Genomic DNA, 26757 nt, shown 5'->3' with positions numbered 1-26757 from the left:
CACCTCAACCCCCTTCCCTGAGCCCATTCCTGCACTCCACATCCCTCCTGTACCCTCAACCCCCTTCCCTGAGTCCCCTGCCGCACCCATTCTGCACCACAACCCCCTGCCCCAACCCTAAATTCATAGCCCTGCATACAATTTTCCCACCCAGATGTGGCCCTTGGGCCAAAAAATCTGCCCACTCCTGACCTACAACATTACTATAACAATTCTCAGTGGATCACAAGTCTTCCAAAGACACCTGACATGACAAACTTTGCATTGGATACCACACATTCATTTTATAAGGCTGAACATGGGGGTATAGGGTGTTCCCCTGAGGTACAGAACGTCACACCTGGCTTTCATAACATTTTCTGGCAAGGAGTTCCACAGGTTGACTGTGCGTTGTGTGAAGAAATACTTTTTTGTTTGTTTTAAACCTGCTGCCTATTAATTTCATTTGGTGACTCCTATTCCTGTGTTATGAGAAGGAGTAAATAACACTTCCTTATTTACTTTCTCGACACCAGTCATGATTTTATAGACCTCTATCATATCGCCCTTAGTCGTCTATTTTCCAAGCTGAAAAGTCCTAGTTTTATTAATCTCTCCTCATATGGCAGCTGTCCCAGACCCCTAATAATTTTTGTTGCCCTTTTCTGAACCTTTTCCAAGTCCAATATATCTTTTTTGAGATGGGGCGAGTACATCTGCACGCAATATTCAAGATGTGGACGTACCATGGATTTATATAGAGGCAATATGATATTTTCTGTCTTATCTATCCCTTTCTTAATGATGCCCAATATTCTGTTTGCTTTTTTGACTGCCGCTACACAGAGTGGATGTTTTCAGAGAGCTGTCCGCAATGACTCCAAAATCCCTTTCTTGAGTGGTAACAGCTAATTTAGACCCCATCATTTTATATGTATAGTTGGGATTATGTTTTCCAATGTGCATTATCATATACATATAAAATGATGGGGTCTAAATCAACATTGGATTTCATCTGCCATTTTGTTACCCAGTCACCCAGTTTTGAGAGATCCTTTTGTAGGTCTTCGCAGTCTGCCTGGGACTTAACTATCTTGAGTAGTTTTGTATCATCTGCAAATTTTGCCACTCACTGTTGACCCCTTTTTCCAGATCATTTAGGAATATGTTGAATAGGACTGGACCCAGTACAGACCCCTGGGGGACACAACTATTTGCCTGTCTCCATTCTGAAAACTATTTATTCCTACCCTTTGTTTCCTATCTTTTAACTAGTTAGCAATCCATGAGAGGACCTTCCCTCTTATCCCGTGACAGCTTACTTTGTTTAAGAGCTTTTAGTAAGGGACCTTGTCAAAGGCTTTCTGAAAATGTAAGTACACTATATCCACTGGATCCCCCTTGTCCACGTGCTTGTTGACCCCCTCAGAGAATTCTAGTAGATTGGTGAGGCATGATTTCCATTTACAAAAACCATGTTGACTCTTCCTTAACAAATTGTGTTCATCTATGTGTCTGACAGGTTTGTTCTTTACTATACTTTCAACCAGTTTGCCTGGTACTGAAGTCAGGTTTACCGGCATATAATTGCCGGGATCACCTCTGGAGCCCTTTGTAAAAATTGGTGTCACATTAGCTGTCCTCCAGTCATCTGGTACAGAAGCTGATTTAAATGATAGGTTATAGACCACAGTTAGTAGTTCTGCAACTTCACATTTGAGTTCCTTCAGGACTCTTGGGTGAATGCCATCTGGTCCTGGTGACTTATTACTGCTTATTTTATCAATTTGTTCCAAAACCTCCTCTATTGACAACTCAATCTGGGACAGTTCCTCAGATTTGTCCCCTAAAAAGAATGGCTCAGGTTTGGGAATCTCCTTCACATCCTCAGCCATGAAGACTGATGCGGAGAAACTAAATGAATTCTTTGCAATGACCTTATCCTTGAGTGCTTCTTTAGCATCTCGATCATCCATTGATCCCACAGGTTGTTTAGCAGGCTTCCTGCTTCTGATATACTTAAAAAATTTTTGCTATTACTTTTTGAGTCTTTGGCTAGCTGTTCTTCAAATTCTTTTTTGGCCTTCCTAATTATATTTTTACACTTCACTTGCTAGAGTTTATGCTCCTTTCTATTTTCCTCGCTAGGATTTAACTTCCACTTTTTAAAGGATGCCTTTTTTTGCCTCTCATAAATATAAAGGGAAGGGTAAACACCTTTAAAATCCCTCCTGGCCAGAGGAAAAATCCTTTCACGTATAAAAGGTTAAGAAGCTAGGATAACCTCGCTGGCACCTGACCAAAATGACCAATGAGGAGACAAGATACCTTCAAAAGCTGGGGGGAGGGAGAAACAAAGCCTCTCTGTCTGTGTGATGCTTTTGCTGGGGACAGAACAGGAATGGAGTCTTAGAATTTAGTAAATAATCTAGCTAGATATGCGTTAGATTCTGTTTTGTTTAAATGGCTGATAAAATAAGTTGTGCTGAATAGAATGTATATTCCTGTTTTTGTCTTTTTGTAACTTAAGGTTTTGCCTAGAGGGATTCTCTATGTTTTGAATCTGATTATCCTGTAAGGTATTTACCACCCTGATTTTACAGAGGTGATTCTTTTACTTTTACTTCAATTAAATTCTTCTTTTAAGAACCTGATTGCTTATTCATTGTTCTTAAGATCCAAGGGTTTGGGTCTGTGTTCACCAATGCAAATTGGTGAGGATTTTTAGCAAGCCTTCCCCAGGAAAGGGGGTGTAGGGTTTGGGAGGATTTTGGGGGGAAAGACGTTTCCAAGCGGGCTCTTTCCCTGTTATATATTTGTTAGACGCTTGGTGGTGGCAGCAATAAAGTCCAAGGGCAAAAGGTAAAATAGTTTGTATCTTGGGGAAGTTTTAACCTAAGCTTATTTTTACCAGCTTAGGGGGTTTTTCATGCAGGTCCCCACATCTGTACTCTAGAGTTCAAAGTGGGGAAGGAACCTTGACAGCCTCTCACTGCTTCTTTTACTTGGTTGTTTAGCCCCAGTGGCACTTTTTTTGTTCTCTTACTATGTTTTTTAATTTGGGGTATGCATTTAAGTTGAGCCTCTATTATGGTGTTTTTAAAAAGTTTCCATGCAGCTTGCAGGGATTTCACTTTTTGTGCTGTACCTTTTAATTTCTGTTTAACTAACTTCCTCATTTTTGTGTAGTTCCCCTTTCTGAAATTAAATGCCACAGTGCTGCGCTGCTGTGGTGTTTTCCCCACCACAAGGATGTTAAATTTAATTATATTATACAAAAAGAAAAGGAGTACTTGTGGCACCTTAGAGACTAACCAATTTATTTGAGCATAAGCTTTCTTGAGCAACAGCTCACTTCATCGATGAAGTGAGCTGTAGCTCACGAAAGCTTATGCTCAAATAAATTGGTTAGTCTCTAAGGTGCCATAAGTACTCCTTTTCTTTTTGCGAATACAGACTAACATGGCTGTTACTCTGAAACCAATTATATTATGGTCACTATTACCAAGTGGTCCAGCTATATTCACCTCTTGGACCAGATCGTATGTTCCACTTAGGACTAAACCAAGAATTGCCTTTCCTCTTGTGGATGGGGTGGAGGTTCGGGGGGTGTGGGGGGGGTCAGGGGATGGGGAACAGTGGGGGTTGGATAGGCGTGGGCATCCCGGAGGACCTGTCAGGGGGCGGGGGTGTGGATAGGGGTTGAGGCAGTCAGGGGACGGGGTTGGGTAAGGGGTAGGGTCCCGGGGGCAGTTGAGGGGGGGATCCTGGCAGGGTGTGGTCAGGGGACAAGGAGCAGGGGGTTTGGATGGGTTGGGGGTTCTGGGGGGGGCAGTCAGGGAACAGGGAATGGGGGGGTTGAATAGGCGTGGGAATCCCTGGAGGACCTGTTGGGGGGGGGGTGGATAGGGATTGTGGCAGTCAGGGGACAGGGAGTGGGGGGGTTGATAGGGAGTGGGGTCCCGGGGGGGGGAAGGGTGGTTAGTGGCGGGGGGTCCCGGGAGGGGCAGTCAGAGGACAAGGAGTGGGAGGGTTGGATGGGGTTGGGGTCCCCGTCAGGACACAGGAAGTGGGAGGGGGCCAGGCTGTTTGAGGAGGCACAGCCTTCCCTACCCGGCCCTCCGTACCGTTTTGCAACCCCGATGTGGTCCTCGGGCCAAAAAGTTTGCCCACCCCTGCCCTACACCATCCTCTCAGCCACACATTGAGACCCTGAAGTTCTCCCTGTCTAACTGGCCCTGCGCGTGGAACTGTAAGCATTTCAGAGAATGCTACCATAGAGGTCTTGGACTTCAATCTCTTACCTACCAGCCTAAATTTGGCCACCAGGACCTCTCTCCTATCCTTCCCTATGTCGTTGGTACCTACATGTACCACGACCAACGGCTCCTCCCCAGCGCTAGACATAAGTCTATCTAGATGTCTTGAGAGATCTGCAACCGTCGCACGAGGCAGGCAAGTCACCATGCGGTTCTCCTGGTCATCGCAAACCCAGCTATCTATGTTTCTAATGATCAGCTCGCCCATTACTAATACCTGTCTCTTCCTGATAACTGGAGTTTCCTCCCCTGGAGAGGTATCCTCAGTGCAAGAGGATCCACAACATCATCTGAAAGGAGGGTTCCAACTATGGGATAGTTTCCCTCTGCTCCAGTTGGATGTTCTTTCCCTGAGAATCTCATCCTCCTCAGCAGCACAGAGGCTGTCAGACTGGGCGTGGGACCATTCTACTGTGTCCCAGAAAGTCTCATCTGTGTACCTGTCTGTCTCCCTTAGCTCCTCCAGTTCAGCCACTCTGGTCTCCAAAGGCTGTTCACGGTCTCTGAGGGCCAGGAGCTCCTTGCACCGAATGCACACATACACCACCTGCCCATAGGGCAGGTAATCAGACATGCTGCATTGGGTGCAATAAACAGGATAGCCCCCCTCTGTTGCTGGACTTCTGCCTGCATTCTCTTTTGACTCCTGAAGCTCGTTCCTTTGTTGTTTTTATCAGGGGGTGTTTTTGGCTTTAAGTTTAAAGAATGTTAAGTGTATCTAGCCCCCCTCACACTCCCGTTAGCTGCTCCTGTTATATATAACATGCAATATATTTAAGTCAAGCAGCAACCACAACACAAACAACACACTACAGGCAACAAACTTACCCCAAGGGTCACGTAATCGCTCCTCCTTCACCTGAAGAACTCCCTTGCAAAACTCCCCTGTTAGCCGCTCCTGTTCACTCGCTCATGAAAACTGCTCATGTATTGGGACAGTGCTTTACACTCTTATTTGATTCTCTGCAGGACAAACATGTCCATTGCTTGCAGATCAATGTGGAGGGGAGTACTGTGAAGGGAGTGAGAGGGTTTCTGTGCTGTGGCTTGTGTCAACTGACTTGGGCTTGTGGGGATCGGGCTGCTGGGCTGTAAAATTGCAGTGGAGGTGTTTGGGCTCAGGCTGGCACCTGTGCTCTCAAACCCCATGAGGGTATTTTATTGCAGTGTAGACACACTCAGTGTGATCTTACTGTGATTTCCACAGGTTTTTTTTCTTAAATAATTAAAACCCAATTTTATTCTGACACTGCCTTACGTGGCACGGATATCTGTGCTTTTAATCAGACAGCCAATGCTGTTTCAAAGGAGCGGGGAGTTTGTCAAAGCGTGTAACCAAGATTGTCTTTCACTTCCCTAAGACCTTCACTGTGTTGCCATTTAAATTTTATCTCTTTATTTTGATTTTATATAAAAATAGCCCTGTATTATGTTCTGCTTACTGGGTGACCTGTTTTTAACAGAGGCTAATGTGAATAGTGATGGCTACTTTCCTACAGTTTCCTCTGGGTATCTGAGTATTTTTCAGCCTGTTGTTTTCCAGGCAGTTTGTCTAAGCTGTGACACAGGACAATAGCAGAGTTCCTCTCCAACATTTCCCTTTTGAGTGTTTCTAATCACAAATGAGACAAATGGGTGCTAGAAGCAGGGTGATTTATTTAAACTATGACCGCCTATTCAGAACAAGTATCAAGGCTATCACAAAATAAAACAAGCCCCAGTGAAACAAGTGAAAGTATAATAACTTGCTCTTATCCCCGAAGAAGACACACTAGCAATGGTACAGTCACAGTTGAAGAGGTGCTTCCTCGCTGACTCCCTGTTCTCAGGGTTTTCTGAAAAAATTAGGTTGTAAATTCCCATGCCTCTCCTGTGTTAGAGTAACCACTGGGGTAAGTGAATACTGGCCCCTGCCATATGAGAAGGCATTAACCCTGTCTTGGGTCAAGGAGCTGGGCTAGGAAGTACAGTCATATCTTAACAGCTCTCCTGTATGTCATGCTATTATAGACTGATTTTCTTTTGGCACTTCATAAAATGATTTAATTTCCTAATCTAACCTTTGAAAATTAATTTAAGGTCTAAAATAAGACTCTAGCTTATCCTTATTGCCTAATTGCAGGCAGAACTAGGCACAGACACAATAGGAGTCCAGCCTTTTAAACTGTTTTTTAAAAAAAATTGAAGCTGAGAGGAGGAAATTAAACACTAAAACCACTGAGATTTTATGAAATTTTTTAAACCAAAAAATAAAAGGCAAATTCAGTTATTTATCATGACTACTTTTCACTTATTTAGCACTTTAACATTATCTAATTGTCCTTGAGTATTTCAAGGTTATTAGAAAAGTGCATGATCCAGTGCAGTAAGAGATGGAAATATATCGCAGATCACACCTTCTGATAAATGGCACCCGACGTTTCTCATTGAAACCGATCATTCTTGGGATTTAGCTATTATTATTTAATCAATAGCATCTTCTACAAGTATCAGCGTTCTGAAAAGAATACAACAAACACCCATTAAAAAAAATTGGTGCGCAAGTTGGAGCCCACTAACTTAAAATGGAAAATGAACTCATAAAGCAGCGTTTCAGTATTGCCAGCTCTTGTGATTTTTATCGTGACTCTAGCAATTTTGGGGTGTCTCGTTACCTGTCTCATGAAGATGTGTTCACATGTGGCCAACTCATGAATTTTCCCTTATTCGATGTGGCCACCATCTCATATTATTACCAATGGGTCTCGTCACCACTTCCCTCAAGTCTATCTGCATCTGGAAGTGAGGCCGTTCCTAATAAAGTCCCATAGTTGGCAGCCATTTTGCCCATGGACTTGGCTTTAGTCTGCTTTAGGAGGCTGAGCGGGACACAGGGACTGTGAGGAGCAGCCAGCAGAGACTCTGTGCAAGGTAGACGGGGGAAGAATGAGTGGAGCAGGAGGTCTATTTAGGGGTTCAGGGGAATGTGGAGGCAGGAGGGAGGTTGAGGAGTATGCAGAGGACAGTGTAAGAGTGGGAGATGGTGGGGATAGAATGGCAACTCCCTCAGCCAGGGGGTAGGTGGGTGAGTAAGTGGGAGACCCCTCTGATCAGGCCAGGGGAGGGCAGTGTTGCTAACTCTCATGAATTGATCTCCAGTCCCGTCTCAGGATTTTGGAGCCACCTTGGGAGCTGTCATGACAAGACTCTCCCATGATTCAATCCCATGATTTTCAGGGCTCGGCACATGGGCAGAACTCCGTGGAAGAGCCTTGGGGCTGAGGACGCAGACCTGCCCTGGCTTCCTGTGGCCCTGTAGCAGAGAGCGGGTTCTGGGATAGCAGGAGGAAGGGGAGTGGGGAGCCGGGACAGCAGTGCTGCTGCATAGAGAAGTCCCAGGGCGGCAGGAGGTAGAGAAGTGTCACTGTTGCATCAGGACTGTGCTTGAGGGAATGGATGGCCGTTCCCCTCTTTGGGGTGAGGAGAGGGTAAAGGGGCTCCAACTGAGCAGCCAGGGAGAGGTGCATGTTTGTGTGCATTAAAGGTTGATATTTCAACCTGAAATTCTCTCACATGCGCTCCATTGGCAGGGGAATAGAGGGGAATCCAAAAAACAGATTAAAACCATAATTTGATTTTTTTTTTTAAATGATGGTTTTTGATCTCGAGGTTGGCGGTACTGAAGTTTTAGGGTTAGATTTAAACAAAACCAAATTGGCACTGAGAAGGGAGAGAATTTCACCCAGCAATAGGTGACACAAGATGGCGCTTGATCCTTTATGTGAACAAGAATGAAAGTACAAGCAATCTCAAAATGGAAGTACAGTGTGAAATCCTAGCTATTGTAATATAAAAGCTTGATTTCTACCTAGCTTTTACTCCCTTTCCCTCTTCTTCCCCCCCATAAAAGGTAAATTGCATTTTATTTTGTAAAATACTAGTGTGTCTTGTGGGCATAGACTTGGGGATGGTATTTATTATTTGTATTATGGTAGTACCCAGAAGCCCTAAACAAGAGTGGGGCCGAGTTGGGCTTTATGCTGTACGTATGCATAGTGAGGGACAGTCTCTACCCTGAAGAGTTTATGGCAGTGGTCCTCAAACTGGAACCCACCCCCTGGAGGGGTGCAGAGGAACATCAGGGGAGGGGCACAGCGGGGCCTGGGCCAGCTCCCACAAGGGGACAGGGAGGGATCACTCCCCAGCCCTGCTCTGTCTCCAGCCCCACTCCTGCCCCAGCTCCCACTCCACTCCTGGTAAGGGGGTGGGGCAAGAGGAAAAGTTTAGGGACTACTGGCTTATGATCTACAGAGACAGGACAAGCAAAAAATGGGTAGGGAAAACAGGCACAGAAAAGCAAAGTAACTTGCCTGAGGTCACGCCGCAGGTCAGTGGCAGAGCTAGGAATAGAACCCAGGTGCTGCGAGTCACAGGCAGGTCAACAACCATGCTGCTTCTCAAGGCAGGAGGATATCCTCTGCCCTTCCTGTGTCTTTCCACAGTGAGGAAATAATTCAGACAGGATGAGCTCTTGGAGGGTGTCTTTCTTTTACTTAAGTTCTTTTTTGGCTATTCACCAATGGAATCTCTAAAGTAAACTCAATTGCAAATGAAATATCCAACTATGTAAAACAAAGCTGTTATTGCATAAAGAAATTCTGAAATATAAGCCATCACAGCAATGCTTTAGAGTCTCATGATCCTTCCAGAATCTCCAGGGGGTAAATAACATTGCAGTTATTTACAGTAAAAAATGGGTATAATCTCCTCTGGAGGAGACTTAGAACTGAGATCCTGACTTTGGTCATTAAAGATCAAATGGGACTTCTGAATAGCGAAGTGCTCTGTTCTGTTCCATATAGGTGGTTATACTATGTTTATCACAGTAGTATGTGATTGCCTTCCTGTAGTGCATTAAGGAATATGACTAACATCTGCCACTTGTTTTTTCTCTCAGCCTCTCCCCAGGGGCAGGGGGGAAGTATGGCAAATGGAGTATTTTGGTTTGGATAGCAACATGAGTATAATAAGGCAAGGTCAAGGAACTTCTTACATCCCAGGTGTTAACACTCGGTTTCAGAAGTGTAAATTCAGTGTTGTGGGTTACAATGGCTGTAGGTTAAGTGCTGAAGTCACACATGGATTACTGCTACAACCGTAGAATAGAATGCTGTTCTGACGGTCTGGCTTGCACCGCTACTGTTGATGGCTAGGCTTGTTTCTAGCCAAGTTCTCTAAAGCTACATACTTAAATTTTAAGCCTATATAGCCACTCAGGATGAATGTCTTCATACATGTGCCTTTAATAGTAGTATCCCTTCTGGTAGCTATACTGTAATTATGGGTTCACTATCTATATAAAATCCTTACATACACTGTGTATTTGTGTAAGATAATAGACCATCTCTTGATCAGTGTTACAGATAATACTTTAGATGATGATTAAAATCTGAATTTTAAAAATCTGCTGTGTGATTTCTGTATCATGGCTTCTGTTTTATTCCTTTGCATTCCACACTGATTGGACAACAAAAGTGAGTTTTTGTTTCTTGTCATTTTCACTTTTAGATTTCTATGCACTAAGCACAGTGTTGATAAAAATGTTAAATAGCATAGGGTCCAGAACAGTTCCCCACAGGACTCACTAGCAACACACCTACCTGCTGCTGATTCGCTGTTTGCAATTACATTTTGAGACCTATCAGTTAGCCAGCTTTTAATTCATTTAATCTGTGCCATGTTCATCTTACCTTGTTCTAGTTTCTTAATCAAAGTGTTGTGCAGTATCAATTCAAAGCCCTTACAGAAATCTAAGTATGTTACATCACCACTATTACCTTTATCAACCCAATTTGTACTATAATAAAAAAAAATCAAGTTAGTTTGACAGGATCTATTTTCCATAAACTCATGTTGATTCGCATTAATTATATTACCCTCCTTCAATTCATCATTAATCAAGTCCCATATCAGCTGTTCTGTTATCTTGCTTGGGATCTATGCCAGACTGACAGGCCTATAATTACCCTGATAGTCTTGTTTATTCTTTTTAAATATTGGCACAACATTAGCTCTCTTCCAGACTTCTGGAACTTCCCCAATGTTCCAAGACTTATTGAAAATCCGTGTTAAAATAGTCCAGCAAGGTCCTCAGCCAGCTCTTTTAAAATTATTGGGTGCAAGTTATCTAGACCTGCTGATTTAAAAATGTCTAACTTTAATAACTGCTGTTTAACATTCTCCTGCCATACTAGAGATTCTTGTCTCTCTGGACATATATAAACTTTCAAACAGTTGCAACTTTCAAATCAGTGGAAACTGCATCAGTAAATCTCCCTTGCAGCACTTAAAAATCAAAACATCAGATACATTGTCTAAGTTGTTTTGATTTCTTGATATTAATATTTAGCACTTGCATGTTCAAAGTACTTTACAAACATTGGATTCTCTCCTGCAGTCCTCCTGTGATAAACTGGCTTAGCCCCTAGTAACTGGTCCTGTCAAGGATGAGCCTGCTACTTATTTAGTGCTTAAAGGAGTTACTATTTTGTCACAAGTAGAGGTACTTGTGCTTTTGGTGCTGAAGGTCTGGAATTTGATCTCTGGGGCCAGATATGTGATGTCTCTGTGTTTATATGGCCACTGTTTGTTTACCGTGTTCAGGCCAAATCAAAGGGAATTTGTTTGAATAAAGACTGAAGAATTGGGCTTATTAACTAACCCTCAGCAGTGCTCTGAGGAAGGTAAGTGGGGTTAATACAACTTTAGAGTTGGGGGAGGAGAGAAGAAACAGACATAGAGCCTCTAAGGGCATGTCTATGCAGCATTTTTGGAGTGAGCGTCCCAGCCCAGGTCAACAAACTTGGGTTAGCAGGGCTCATGCTAGTACCAAAGGAAGAGTGTGGGCTTCAGAGTCCGAGCTACAGCCCGAGCCACAACTTAAAAGCTCTGTCTGTTCAGCTATTCTTAAAGCTCTAGCATGAGCCCAGCTAACCTGACTCTGTCGATCTGGGCATTGCTCCAAAATGCTGTGCAGACCTACCCTAGGTGATGACCACGACCAAGGAATGAGTCTGCAGCAGTACAGACTAGGAGCCCTGATGCAGAACTTTCATAATGTCGCTTGACTCATTAAAATCTTGGTCAATAGCAGTGATGAAAGAGGAAGGAAAAATAGAATTTCTTTCTCTATCAATACTAAAAATTGAAGATATGCCATCAATAGCGCACTGGCAGTTTGGCCTTCTGCCTTACGTTTAGAAGGGACAGCAGAATAAAACTGTATAAAAAAGAAAATCCCACTTAACCAAAACTCTAAAAAGAAAGTTAGCCAAAAGCGGGGGGAACGACCGAACAATCCCCGCACCTCAAACCAAAGAACTGATTTCAATTTAAAACTCAGGATACTAAAAATTGTTAGAAAAATCAGATGCATGATTTTCTGTAGAAAGATTCTCTTCTGTGTCAGAATGTTGGGAATCTGCCAACTTCTGTACTAGCCTAATGTTAATCCAGATCTTCCACTTTAATTCACCATTTAGCAAGGAAAAATAGAACTCCTAGTACAGAACTATTTAAAAAATGATGGTGCATATGTATAAATAAAAAACGAATGTTTGTACTAGAACTGGCTGGAGGTTGACAATTCTGTTTCACAGCAACTTTCAGGGTTTTGGAATTTGTTTTTGTTCCTCATTGGACCAACAACAAAACTTTTCAGGCATCTTTTGCAAAAGATGGAGTTGTCAGGGGAGGGATGTGTATGTATTTGTATCAGTATCACACCCCATAGGGTGGGGGTTAGGGTACTGGCCAGGTTTAAGACCTTGCCCTACCTGACAGCAGAATTTTCAATCCCACATCACTCCAAATCAAGCAGAGCAGCGACTTGAATCTTGGTCTCTCACATCCCAGGCCAGTGTCCTAATCATCCACCTATAGAATCTTACTCTGTCAGGAAGAAGAGAAGGAAGTTTTGTGGAAACAGATTTCTCATTCCTCCTAAAACCAGGCATGTACAAAATGGATTTTCCATTACTACCAACAGAGTATTCAGGTTAGTAGACTATATTATTCGAATAGTTCTTGGAAACTACTTATCAAATATGTTCCCTCTAAACCTGCTTAAATTCCCTCCCCAAAACCTATACACTTCTAAACTTGAGTATTTTCTGCTGCTGAGTCTATTCTTGGTTCATGGGAATCACTTTCTAACTACAGCACTAAGTTTATTACATGTTAAATAATGGCACTGCAAAAAGTAGCAAGCCAAATATCAGCATACAATGACATAATCTGTCATCATTCATTAGGGCTGCGACCCAGCAAAGCCATTAAATGCATGCTTAACTTCAAGCATTCGTGTAGTCTCATTGACTGCAATGGGAGAACTTGTGCTTAAAGTTAAGCACATGCATAAATAGTTTACTAGATTAGGGACTGAATTAGTTGTCTAATTTATGTGGGGGCTCTTAGCCATGGATCAGGGCCCTGTTGTGCAAGGTATTGAACAAACACAGAACAAAGAAGATGGTCCCTGCCCCAGAGTTCACAATCTAAGTATAAGACAAGAGACAACAGGTAGTTTCAATAGACAAGGACAGCACTGGTTTGGATGATAGGCGGTGGTCACAGCAGAGCAGCTGCTCAACTGCTGTTAAGTTTTTGGTAGGTGTGACAGCAGAGGAGGTGAGAGGTTGGTTCAGCTGCTACATCTGTTTAGTCCTTGGCCTTTCCACTCAGCCTCAACAATTAAAGACTAATCGGATGGAGATTTCTGTGATGTAGACAGGTGGCCAATAGGAACTGGATTGATTAATTTAATAAACAACTCATTTTGCCAGGGCCAAACAGCATCAGTTGGCAATAACTCACAAATAGGTCTGCTCTGACTATGCTCAGGTCTGGTTTCTGGTGCCTTGGGGACTTTTGCCAAATGGGCCAAGAAGAGTGTAACTAGCTTCCTGGTGTCTTTCCATCCCCATCTTCACAGAGTGAGAACTTGGAACAACAGAGAACCTTGTCCTTCAATCTTATTTTGTTTTTTTGTGTTAACATTTTGTGGAACTATGCAAGTGTTACACAACTGATAATGAACAGCAACAATGCCAAGAAAAACTGATATCCCTCTTACAGTTAAATGAGTGATACCATAGTTAAAATGTTTCATGCTTCATGACTTGGCAAAGCTAGAAAACTTTCAACCAATGCAAGTTCTTTTTGGACCAGTACAAATTTTCATAGCACTGGTTCTGGACCAGGAATCCCTGTGGTCCCTCACAACCTGGGATATATTTCATCTGGTCACATTTGACTCCCATTGGCAGTTTGCTAAACCATCTGACATTCACACTTATCGTCTCAAGAAGCTTAAAGATAAGCTTCCTTGGTGTAGCTTTCTGATATTTACATTCATGAACACTAAATGGCTCAGACTTATCCTAAAGTTATGTCTGATCTTCTTTGTTAGACTCCAAGACTAATCGTATGAGATAATGACCCCAAACTGAAACTATGGCTTTGGCAGCTGCTTGTCTTCTAAACAAACAAATTGAGATTAAATACCAGAATTAAAACCATTCACAAATGGTGCAGGGAGAAAAAAAATAAAGGAAAGCACAAGGATCAAATACTTGAGCACTTCTGATTTTATTTGACCAATGGTTGACCAGTCAATTGACCAGTTATTTTTGGACTAGTAAAAACCCTAAATCTAGTTAATAAACTCTCAGGCAAGGACTGTGTCTCTCTCTTTTCCATGTCTGTAAGGTAAAATGCACACACATGGCATTATTATGAATAGTAGAATGGGCCTGAGGCACAGAGGATCTGAACTTCCTCTACGTTCAGTGCTGCTAAGGCCCATCTGTAATAACAGCACCCCCAAAAGTGAGTGCGGCAAAATACTTTTTGCGAGCTTGTTAGGTTTTGAAAATAAACCATTTTAAAATGTCTATTTTTTTTTTTAAGTTCAAATCCTGTTCTTGGGCCCAAGCAAAGCCTGGAGTCTTATCCCATTCCCTGTTTGTACGTACCAACCTCTTAAAAAGTGTGCGCACAAGGCCATGCAGTTTTGCTATCTTGATTGGAATATCTGGGTTCTGGTAGTCAGGAATTAGACTCAACATTTGAGCTGCATGGAGAAGTTTGCACAGCAGCTGCTCATGCTACACACGGCTTGATCTAGTACTGAGATGTCTTTTTTCCGTGTGCACTAAATCCACTTGCAGATGTTTGCAGAACAAAGGCCGTGTTAAAAGAGCCCAGGTTTTATGGGGCACATGAGGGACTGTAGAGGCTGTATGTTAACGACAGAAGGCAGCAGGCACAGATGTTCATTCCAGCAGATGTCAGGCTTCTACCAGCAGCACGCCATAAGCTACTGCCAATGTCTTTGTTCTACTGGTCTGGAAGGGAGACTGACAGAGAGAGATGAAGCAAAGATGCTTCTCTCTCCTAGAATAATTCAGTGATATCCAGCTACAGGCTACCCTCACTCCCAGGGTGGAAGCACCAAACACTGGTTTCTAAAGCAAAAGTGATGATGTTTTAAGACTTGGCTATGATTTGGAAATTTACTGAAACAGCTACTTCAGAATAGTTACCTTGAGATAAGCCCCCCTGTGGACACTCTTATACCAAAATAAGAATGTCCACATAAGGAGATATTCCAGGATAGCTATTTTGGTAAACTTCCCAGCAGGGGTGGCGCCAGCCTCTTCCGGGTGAGGGCGCTGAGGTGGACTAGACAGAAAATTGGGGGAGGGGCTGCGCTATACATTTTGTGGGCACACATGGGAGCACTGAGGCTCCCCTGTGCCCGAGCTGGGCCTTGGGAGAGTATGAGGGCTCTGGCCCTTCGCTGCCTCTTCACGGGAAGGGCCCCGGAGCCACCCTGGGCTCCGGACCTGGGGCTCAAGGTCAGCTCCGCACACCTCACGTTGCCTGCTGCCCTGAGGCACAGCTCTGCGCAGTTCCTGGCAGCCCTCGGACAGCCATGGCAGTGGGACCGGACCCCTCACAACATCTGATGGCTCCTGCCTGCCCTGCTCACAACAGTAGCAGCATCCCCTGTGCTCCCAACCATGCGCTGCTTCATCGTGTGCCATCTCCTCTTTGCAGGATGCCTGCCTATCTGGGACTCGTTCCCCCACCCACACTCCCTCTGTTTGGGGCTCTCCACCCCTAGTCCGTGCCCCCTATTCCCTTAACCATGCCTTAACCATGTGCTCGATATGTCACCCTTACTTCTCCACTTCTGCTGCTGGCTGTGGCTCTGCCTTCAGAGCTGGGTGCCCAGCCAACAGCCATCGCACTCCCTGCTCTGCCTTCAGAGCCAGGCCCTGCCATGCCACCTTTACCTCTGTGTGACGTTTGACCTTTGCACTGGGAAGGGTGGCTACGGGGGGGGGGGGCGGGTAGGGGACATAAGGGCCCTGCAAACCCTCCCCCCAGCATTGCCCTGCTTCCTAGTGTAGACAGGCTCGCCAAGGGGAAGGACGTGTGTAAACATTTGTGTGTGTAAAGTAGCATAAATGAAGGCTGAAAATTTCACCTTTGTAATCCAGGGTAAATTTGCAACAAGGTTCCAAATAGGGCCCTACCAAATTCAGGGTCCATTTTGGTCAATTTCATGGTCATAGGTTTTTAAAAATTGTAAATTTCATGATTTCAGCTATTTAAATCTGAAATGTCATGGTGGTGTCATTGTAGGGATCATGACTCAAAAAGGAATTGGTGCGGGGGCGGTCGCAAGGTTATTGTAGAGGGGGTTGCAGTACTGTTAGACTTACTTCTGCACTGTTGTTGGTAGCACTGCCTTCAGAGCTGGGCAGGTGGAGAGCGGTGGCTACTGGCGGGTGCCCAGCTCTGGAGGCAGAGCCGCTGCGAGCGGCAGCGCAGAAGGAAGGATGGCATGGCATGGGATTGCCTCCCTTACTTCTGTGCTGCTGCCTGCAAAGCTGGGCCCCTCAGTCCGCAGCCGCCACTCTCCGTCCACCTGGCTCTGAAGGCAGCAGCGCAGAAATACGGTGGCATGGTATGGTATTGCCACCCTTCCTTCTTGCTGCTGCTGGTGGGGTGCTGCTCTGAAGGCAGCGCAGAAGTAAGGGTGGCAATACTGTCACCCCCCCTAAAATAACTTTGCAGTCCCTCTCTTTTGGGTCAGGACCCCCAATTTGAGAAATGCTGGTCTCCCCCGTGAAATCTGTATAGGGTAAAAGCACACACAAGACCAGATTTCACAATCTGAGATGCGTTTTTCGTGGATTTGAATTTGGTAGGGCCCCAGTTATAAAGCTAATATTACTGCTGTTTTATGTAGAAAAACACCTCCCCACCCCCATGGAAAATTTAGATAAAAATGGGAGGAAAGTTTTAGTGAAAACATTCAGTGGAAAATTTCAACTCTTAATCAGAAATGAAAACTTTACCATTTTTCAGCTGTATACTGTTGAAAACCAAAAATATTTTAGCTAGGAAAACTTCAGTTTTGGGTTTTCAGTATTTCATCAAATATGTTCTAGGAAACATAATTCCTTGAAAATGTTTCTATTTAGTTGAAAAAACTACTTTGTATTTTCCCCACCACACCTCTCCAAAAAAACAAAAACAAAAAACTGACAGAAAACTTTTGACCAGCACTGCCATTTGCCCCCTCACTCTTCTACCTTCCATCTTGCCCCATTTGTTTATTTCATACAGCTATCCTGTCTTAGTCGTGACCCTAACAGCATCCCAGTGCAAGAGGGCAAGGGGTTTACTGGTATCTGGTAGTGAGTTTCAGCTGGCCTGACCAGTGTACCCCAATTCATTAATGTCATAAATTGTATCTGATAGGTGTCACGTAAGGTATCATTGAAAAACTAATAATGTGCTGATCATTAATAGTCTTGCCTGGGGTAGGTACAGTAAATGCCCAAGGGACCATACAAATAATGAAGGAAATGCAGAACTAAAATATGTTTACTGGACAAGTCTGGGGACTGGGTAAACAGGTTTCTCCCAGACAAAGGACAAGCCAGCACTTCCAGCCAGGTGTTATCAGCCAATTAGTATCACATCAGGTGGCCATTAATTTGCACAGGAGGGGGCAGGAACAGATCAACATACATTTTAGCAAATACCATCAGGAAAGAAACTAGCATTGAACTTCCTTTATCACCAGACCCCATGTCTCCTTCCTCACGGTTTGAATGAACTTTATTTTGGGGAGTAACCTTCAGAAGAATCCATTTCAAAGTTTCACTGGTCTATACAAGAACTTGGGGTATTTTGTCTTTGGGGAGAGATTTTGGGTATGTCTACACTACGGAATAAGGTCGAATTTATAGAAGTCGGTTTTTTAGAAATCGGTTTTATATATTCGAGTGTGTGTGTCCCCACAGAAAATGCTCTAAGTGCATTAAGTGTATTAACTCGACGGAGCGCTTCCACAGTACCGAGGCTAGAGTCGACTTCCGGAGCGTTGCACTGTGGGTAGCTATCCCACAGTTCCCGCAGTCTCCGCTGCCCATTGGAATTCTGGGTTGAGATCCCAATGCCTGATGGGGCTAAAACATTGTCGCGGGTGGTTCTGGGTACATATCGTCAGGCCCCTGTTCCCTCCCTCCCTCCGTGAAAGCAAGGGCAGACAATCGTTTCGCGCCTTTTTTCCTGAGTTACCTGTGCAGACGCCATACCACGGCAAGCATGGAGCCCGCTCAGGTAACCGTCACCCTATGTCTCCTGGGTGCTGGCAGACGCGGTACGGCTTTGCTGCACAGTAGCAGCAATCCATTGCCTTCTGGCAGCAGATGGTGCAATACGACTGGTAGTCGTCCTCGTCGTGTCCGAGGTGCTCCTGGCCACGTCGGCTGGGAGCGCCTGGGCAGACATGGGCGCAGGGACTAAATTTGGAGTGACTTGACCAGGTCATTCTCTTTAGTCCTGCAGTCAGTCCTATTGAACCGTCTTATGGTGAGCGGGCAGGCGATACGGACTGCTAGCAGTCGTACTGTACCATCTTCTGCCAGGCAGGCAAGAGATGAGGATTGCTAGTAGTCGTATTGTACCATCTTCTGCCAGGCAGGCAAGAGATGAGGATGGCTAGCAGTCGTACTGTACCATCTTCTGCCGAGCAGCCACGAGATGTGGATGGCATGCAGTCCTTCTGCACCGTCTGCTGCCAGCCAAAGATGTAAAAGATAGATGGAGTGGGTCAAAACAAGAAATAGACCAGATTTGTTTTGTACTCATTTGCCTCCTCCCCTGTCTAGGGGACTCATTCCTCTAGGTCACACTGCAGTCACTCACAGAGAAGGTGCAGCGAGGTAAATCTAGCCATGTATCAATCAGAGGCCAGGCTAACCTCCTTGTTCCAATAAGAACGATAACTTAGGTGCACCATTTCTTATTGGAACCCTCCGTGAAGTCCTGCCTGAAATACTCCTTGATGTACAGGCACCCCCTTTGTTGATTTTAGCTCCCTGAAGCCAACCCTGTAAGCCGTGTCGTCAGTCGCCCCTCCCTCCGTCAGAGCAACGGCAGACAATCGTTCCGCGCCTTTTTTCTGTGCGGACGCCATACCAAGGCAAGCATGGAGGCCGCTCAGCTCACTTTGGCAATTAGGAGCACATTAAACACCACACGCATTATCCAGCAGTATATGCAGCACCAGAACCTGGCAAAGCGATACCGGGCGAGGAGGTGATGTCAGCGCGGTCACGTGAGTGATCAGGACATGGACACAGATTTCTCTGAAAGCATGGGCCCTGCCAATGCATGCATCATGGTGCTAATGGGGCAGGTTCATGCTGTGGAACGCCGATTCTGGGCTCGGGAAACAAGCACAGACTGGTGGGACCGCATAGTGTTGCAGGTCTGGGACGATTCCCAGTGGCTGCGAAACTTTCGCATGCGTAAGGGCACTTTCATGGAACTTTGTGACTTGCTTTCCCCTGCCCTGAGGCGCATGAATACCAAGATGAGAGCAGCCCTCACAGTTGAGAAGCGAGTGGCGATAGCCCTGTGGAAGCTTGCAACGCCAGACAGCTACCGGTCAGTTGGGAATCAATTTGGAGTGGGCAAATCTACTGTGGGGGCTGCTGTGATGCAAGTAGCCCACGCAATCAAAGGTCTGCTGATATCAAGGGTAGTGACCCTGGGAAATGTGCAGGTCATAGTGGATGGCTTTGCTGCAATGGGATTCCCTAACTGTGGTGGGGCTATAGACGGAACCCATATCCCTTTCTTGGCACCGGAGCACCAAGCCGCCGAGTACATAAACCGTAAGGGGTACTTTTCGATAGTGCTGTAAGCTCTGGTGGATCACAAGGGACGTTTCACCAACATCAACGTGGGATGGCTGGGAAAGGTACATGACGCTCGCATCTTCAGGAACTCTGGTCTGTTTCAAAAGCTGCAGGAAGGGACTTTATTCCCAGACCAGAAAATAACTGTTGGGGATGTTGAAATGCCTATATGTATCCTTGGGGACCCAGCCTACCCCTTAATGCCATGGCTCATGAAGCCGTACACAGGCAGCCTGGACAGTAGTCAGGAGCTGTTCAACTACAGGCTGAGCAAGTGCAGAATGGTGGTAGAATGTGCATTTGGACGTTTAAAGGCGCGCTGGCGCAGTTTACTGACTTGCTTAGACCTCAGCGAAACCAATATTCTCACTGTTATTACTGCTTGCTGTGTGCTCCACAATATCTGTGAGAGTAAGGGGGAGACGTTTATGGCGGGGTGGGAGGCTGAGGCAAATCGCCTGGCTGCTGGTTACGCGCAGCCAGACACCAGGGCGGTTAGAAGAGCACAGGAGGGCGCGGTACGCATCAGAGAAGCTTTGAAAACCAGTTTCATGACTGGCCAGGCTACGGTGTGAAAGTTCTGTTTGTTTCTCCTTGATGAAACCCCCCGCCCCTTGGTTCACTCTACTTCCCTGTAAGCTAACCACCCGCCCCTCCTCCCTTCGATCACCGCTTGCAGAGGCAATAGTCATTGTTGCTTCACATTCATGCATTCTTTATTCATTCATCACACAAATAGGGGGATGACTACCAAGGTAGCCCAGGAGGGGTGGTGGAGGAGGGAAGGAAAATGCCACACAGCACTTTAAGCACAGCACTTTAAAAGTTTACAACTTTAAAATTTATTGAATGACAGCCTTCTTTTTTTTGGGCAATCCTCTGTGGTGGAGTGGCTGGTTGGCCGGAGGCCCCCCCACCGCGTTCTTGGGCGTCTGGGTGTGGAGGCTATGGAACTTGGGGAGGAGGGCGGTTGGTTACAGAGGGGCAGCAGTGGCAGTCTGTGCTCCAGCTGCCTTTGCTGTAGCTCAACCATACACTGGAGCATACTGGTTTGGTCCTGCAGCAGCCTCAGCATTGAATCCTGCCTCCTCTCATCACGCTGCCGCCACATTTGAGCTTCAGCCCTGTCTTCAGCCCGCCACTTACTCTCTTCAGCCCGCCACCTCTCCTCCCGGTCATTTTGTGCTTTCCTGCACTCTGACATTATTTGCCTCCACGCATTCGTCTGTGCTCTGTCAGTGTGGGAGGACAGCATGAGCTCGGAGAACATTTCATCGCGAGTGCGTTTTTTTTTCTTTCTAAGCTTCACTAGCCTCTGGGAAGGAGAAGATCCTGTGATCATTGAAACACATGCAGCTGGTGGAGAAAAAAAAGGGACAGCGGTATTTAAAAAGACACATTTTATAAAACTGGCTACACTCTTTCAGGGTAAACCTTGCTGTTAACATTACATACGTAGCACATGTGCTTTCGTTACAAGGTCACATTTTGCCTCCTCCCACCGCGTGACTACCCCCTCAACCTTCCCCCCTCCCTGTGGCTAACAGCGGGGAACATTTCTGTTTAGCCACAGGCAAACAGCCCAGCAGGAATGGACTCCTCTGAGTGTCCCCTGAAGAAAAGCACTCTATTTCAACCAGGTGACCATGAATGATATCTCACTCTCCTGAGGATAACACAGAGAGATAAAGAACGGATGTTGTTTGAATGCCAGCAAACATACAGTGCAATGCTTTGTTCTACAATGATTCCCGAGTACGTGTTACTGGTCTGGAGTGGTAAAGTGTCCTACCATGAAGGACGCAATAAGGCTGCCCTCCCCAGAAACCTTTTGCAAAGGCTTTAGGACTACATCTAGGAGAACCGCAAATGCCAGGGCAAAGTAATCCTTTCACATGCTTGCTTTTAAACCATGTATAGTATTTTAAAAGTTACACTCACCAGAGGTCCCTTCTCCGCCTGCTGGGTCCAGGAGGCAGCCTTGGGTGGGTTCGGGGGGTACTGGCTCCAGGTCTAGGGTGAGAAACAGTTCCTGGCTGTCGGGAAAACCGGTTTCTCCGCTTGCTTGCTGTGAGCTATCTACAACCTCCTCCTCCTCATCATCATCTTCGTCCCCAAAACCTGCTTCCGTATTGCCTCCATCTCCATTGAAGGAGTCAAACAACACGGCTGGGGTAGTGGTGGCTGAACCCCCTAAAATGGCATGCAGCTCATCATAGAAGCGGCATGTTTGGGGCTCTGACCCAGAGCGGCTGTTCGCCTCTCTGGTTTTCTGGTAGGCTTGCCTCAGCTCCTTCAGTTTCACGCGGCACTGCTTCGGGTCCCTGTTATGGCCTCTGTCCTTCATGCCCTGGGAGATTTTCAGAAAGGTTTTGGCATTTCGAAAACTGGAACGGAGTTCTGATAGCACGGATTCCTCTCCCCAAACAGCGATCAGATCCCGTACCTCCCGTTCGGTCCATGCTGGAGCTCTTTTGCGATTCTGGGACTCCATCATGGTCACCTGTGCTGATGAGCTCTGCATGGTCACCTGCAGCTTGCCACGCTGGCCAAACAGGAAATGAGATTCAAAAGTTCGCGGTTCTTTTCCTGTCTACCTGGCCAATGCATCTGAGTTGAGAGTGCTGTCCAGAGCGGTCAGAATGGAGCACTCTGGGATAGCTCCCGGAGGCCAATACCATCTAATTGTGTCCACAGTACCCCAAATTCGAGCCGGCAACGTCGATTTAAGCGCTAATTCACTTGTCAGGGGTGGAGTAAGGAAATCGATTTTAAGAGCCCTTTAAGTCGAAATAAAGGGCTTCATTGTGTGGACGGGTGCAGGTTTACATCGATTTAACGCTGCTAAATTCGACCTAAAGTCCTAGTGTAGACCAGGGCTTTGACTGGGTGGGAGGAGTCAGCCATCTTGCTCTTTGAGCGTGCAGTAAGAATCTTACCTTGAATCAAGACTGTAGTTTTGTTAAGTCTTAGTCTCTAGAAAGCATTTTTCACCTTTATTTGCTTGTGACTATTTCTAACTGTATTCTTAATACTTGAACTCACTTAAAAGCCTACCTCCTTTTGTTAATAAACTTGTTTTACTTTTAATCTACACCAACCCACTGTTTGAATTAAAGTGATACAACTGTGAATTTTGTCTCTTTAGAGGAATGAACGAACCTTGTTATTCCTCTGAATGGTCCAGGAGAGGGCTGGACATTAAAGAGCACGTGGTTTTGGGAAATCTTGGGACTGGGAGTGTTGGAGTCACTGGGCTAATAGTAACAATCTTGGGAGATACCAGTGTGTGGCTGGGCTGTAAAAAGCAGATGGCTGGCATCAGAGTGCAGAGCCAGAGTTGCTTAATACACAGATGCTCAGTGCGTGTTTGTCTGCTGGGTGTTGCTGTTCAGGCTGTGAGCCACAGCAGCAGAGCATTTAAGGCCCCCTGGGTGACAGGGCAGGCTGTGACGCAATCCAAAGTAGTGAGTGGTTGTACCCCAGAACGTGACACAAGACTGTAAGCAATATGGGACAAAGACTGTGTTTCTACTGCATTTGGAGAGCATACTCCTGGAGAGCATCACCTTTAAATATGATGCTATTAAAACTGCATGTATCTTTTGTAACTGAGATTAAATTTCACTTCCGTCTTGAGTGTACAGCCTTCATCCAGCGCTGGTTAACTGTCTCTTGGAGAGGAAAAACTTTAAATCAATTTCAGTGTGTTAGAGTCAAAGAATCCTGGGTTAAATTATGTTTTTCAACCTTGGTGAATCTCATCTTGAATGTCAACACTTTCACTCCTTGACCCTATTAGACCTTTCTGAAGCTATTTGTTTGTTTTTTTTCTGTTCATTCCCACAGATTGATCATTTTGGATTTGATCAAGATCTTACATTCCAGCAGCGGTACCTAGTAGCAGATCAGCATTGGAGAAAAAACAATGGATCGATTCTCTTCTACACTGGCAATGAAGGCGATATCACCTGGTTTTGCAATAATACGGTGTATATAAAATAGATTTTTGTTCTCTAATATTGCTCTTACTTTATAATGTGGCATATTAGTGGGAGACCGCATCGGAATACGTATTTAAAATCCAAGTCTGCAGTAATTTTGATTAAAATAATAGTGTTCCTTGAGGAACAGTGAGCTAAAAGAATAAACAAAATAAGAGTTTAGGGCCTGATTCAAAGCCCATTGAAGTAAATGGAAATACTTCCATTGATTTCAAAGGGTTGTCAATCAGAGCCTGAGAGGAAGGATGATATTGTGGTTGAGACACTGGACTGGTTGTCAGGAGATTTTGGTAAGTTACCTCACATCATGTTGCTTTAGATTCCTCATCTGCCCTCTAGGGGAGTTGAGTCTAGATTCATGGACGTGGTCTGATAGTAAGTTGATGATCACCATAGGAAAGTCTGTTATACATAATAATAGTAACTGAACATCCGTGCTGTCACACAGACATGGTAGTTGGGCGAAGTAATCCTCTTTCAGTGCACTCCATACAAGCAATGAAATTGTTGCATGTAAATTAACTTTAGAATTAGGCTGTGATTGTGATATATCAGAGGTAACTCAACCAATATCTAGGACTGTCACCATGGCATAGATACATGCCTTGCTGCCGCTTGGGTATAATTCCTCAAGTCAAAATGTCTGAGAACTTAAAAATGGGATGGTAACGGATTTCAAATCCCAGTGGTGATAGAACCTGGAGATGTTTTGAATAAAAAGAGCTTTCAACCATGCTTGTAGCTATTTCCATCACTTCACATTGACTCAACAGATAATCTAGACTTCAGTATGTCACACCTCAGAGTAACGTTCTTGGAATCTTATATAGATTATAGACAGGGATTCTGTTTTTCAGGGCTTATTTTTAGTAACTTTTTAGTTTTATGTAGATATCCAAAAACTGGGTGGGGGGGAGGGGGAAGGGTTGGGGACCTTCTCTTTGTGTATGCTGCAATATATACATTACTCATTACAGTAGTAAGAACAACAGGAGTACTTGTGGCACCTTAAAGACTAAGAAATTTGAGCATAAGCTTTCGTGGGCTATGGTCTCTAAGATGCCACAAGTACTCCTGTTCTTTTTGCGGATACAGACTAGCACAGCTGCTATTCTGAAACCTGTCTTAACAGTAGTATATGCCGTAGCATCTTTAGCACGCAGAAGCAGGGACTACATGGACCAATTAATGCACAACATGTGGCTGTGCTTTATAAATCACACCCCTATTGTATGCGTTACTGCTCCATGTAGACAAGCTCCTAGATACGAGTAACCAGTTCCGGTGTTGTTCTGGTGTTCCCTGGATGAATGCTGATTTCAGGGGGTTATTTATGTCAGGGATGTCTTATTGGTTTTTGAGTAGCAGCTGTGTTAGTCTGTATCCGCAAAAAGAAAAGGAGTACTTGTGGCACCTTAGAGACTAACCAATTTATTTGAGCATAAGCTTTCGTGAGCTACAGCTTGCTTCATCGGATGCGAATTGCGACTTTTAGGTCTGTAATCGAGTGACCAGAGAGATTGAAGTGTTCTCCCACCAGTTTTTGAATGTGATAATTCTTGACGTCTGATTTGTGTCCATTTATTCTTTTACATAGAGACTGTCTGGTTTGGCCAGTGTACGTGGCAGAGGGGCATTGCTGGCACATGATGGCATATATCACATTGGTAGATATATCCTTGCAACAAAGCCACACTGTCAGAGGCTTGTTCACCTGCACACCTACCAATGTGATATATGTCATCATGTGCCAGCAATGCCCCTCTGCCATGTACACTGGCCAAACCAGACAGTCTCTACGTAAAAGAATTATGATTACAGACCTAAAAGTCGCAATTCTTCAATAAAAAAAACTTCAAAAACAGACTTCAACGAGAGACTGCTGAATTGGAATTAATTTACAAACTGGACACCATTACACTAGGCTTGAATAAAGACTGGGAGTGGATGTGTCATTACACAAAGTAAAACTATTTCCCCATGTTTATTTCTCTCTACCCCACCCCCCCCATCCCTGGCTACTGTTCCTCACACGTTCTTGTCAACTGCTGGAAATGGCCCACCTTGATTATCACTACAAAAGGTTTTTTTCCCTCTCCTGCTGGTAATAGCTCACCTTACCTGATCACTCTTGTTACAGTGTATATGGTAATACCCGTTTTTTCATGTTCTCTGTGTATATAAATCTCCCCACTGTATTTTCCACTGAATGCATCCGATGAAGTGAGCTGTAGCTCACGAAAGCTTATGCTCAAATAAATTTGATAGTCTCTAAGGTGCCACAAATCCTCCTTTTCTTTTTATTGGTTTTTATCAGTTAAAACCGTAACTAGAAGCCCTATTTATATAGTGTTTGCCGCAAAATGATGTTGATGTCACCTGTAACTTAATCAGAATCCTGAGATGTGTATAAGCTTTATTCATAGATTTCCCATGAGCCATGTCCCTTTTGCTACAGCAGTTATGGCAGCATTTCATGAACTGGCTCTGGCACAATAATGCCACTTCCCCTCACCTGAGATGTTTCTCTTTTTGTGTACCCACTTGCCCCTTGCAGAAATTTGGCCCTGTGAATATTTTCAGTGATTTACTAAGCCTCCATTACATTCTGTATCTGTCTAGTTCTCTTTACTTTTACTATCCTTAGACAACAGTTGAGTGACTAGTAACTAAGTCAGTGGCATCTTCGCTATTGAAGAGTATGAGTTTAATGGGTATATTTAAATGAAAGTGCATAATAATTCAGTGTCTGCTCATTGTTTTAAATGCTCCCTCCCCCCCCCCCCCAGGGTTTTATGTGGGATGTGGCAGAAGAGCTTAATGCCATGTTAATATTTGCTGAACACCGATACTATGGAGAATCCTTGCCCTTCGGAAACAAGTCTTACAGTGTAAGTGCCTTTTCCCACTCTGATCACCCACTGGTTTCAAGGCTTTTGAGAAGAACTGGCTGCTTCCTTTCTCCTTAAAATTCTTCTTTGCTAGTGTAAATTCTGCTGGCTTGACTCATGTGAATAACCCTGTTGACTACATAGTAATTACTTGCATGAGTACGGGGAGGTGGATTTGGCTCCATGTTTACTAGTATTTGCGGCAGGAGAGTCACATTTTCTATAACTATTGATTCTGTACAGTTGCTTTCAAAAGCCTCTAGGGATTTCCAGAATTACAAGCTACACTTGCAGA

At 44.7% G+C, this 26757-nt stretch overlaps 1 protein-coding gene across 2 annotated transcripts in view; it reads left to right on the top strand.

The window, feature by feature from the left end:
* Window positions 1-26757, top strand: part of PRCP (prolylcarboxypeptidase) — a 67164-nt gene that overhangs the window by 21485 nt on the left and 18922 nt on the right. Inside the window, exons 2-3 of one of the 2 annotated variants that reach the window (XM_048841159.2) lie at window positions 23417-23557; window positions 26361-26462. In XM_048841159.2, coding sequence (XP_048697116.1) covers window positions 23417-23557; window positions 26361-26462 — 243 coding nt within the window. The remainder of the gene's footprint in view (window positions 1-23416; window positions 23558-26360; window positions 26463-26757) is intronic. The other variant, XM_075126363.1, reaches the window with a different exon arrangement.

Source organism: Caretta caretta, chromosome 1, assembly GCF_965140235.1.
Source record: "Caretta caretta isolate rCarCar2 chromosome 1, rCarCar1.hap1, whole genome shotgun sequence".
In the NCBI taxonomy this organism is placed as follows: Eukaryota; Metazoa; Chordata; order Testudines; family Cheloniidae; genus Caretta; species Caretta caretta.
This window is presented reverse-complemented; position numbering and strand designations above follow the sequence as displayed.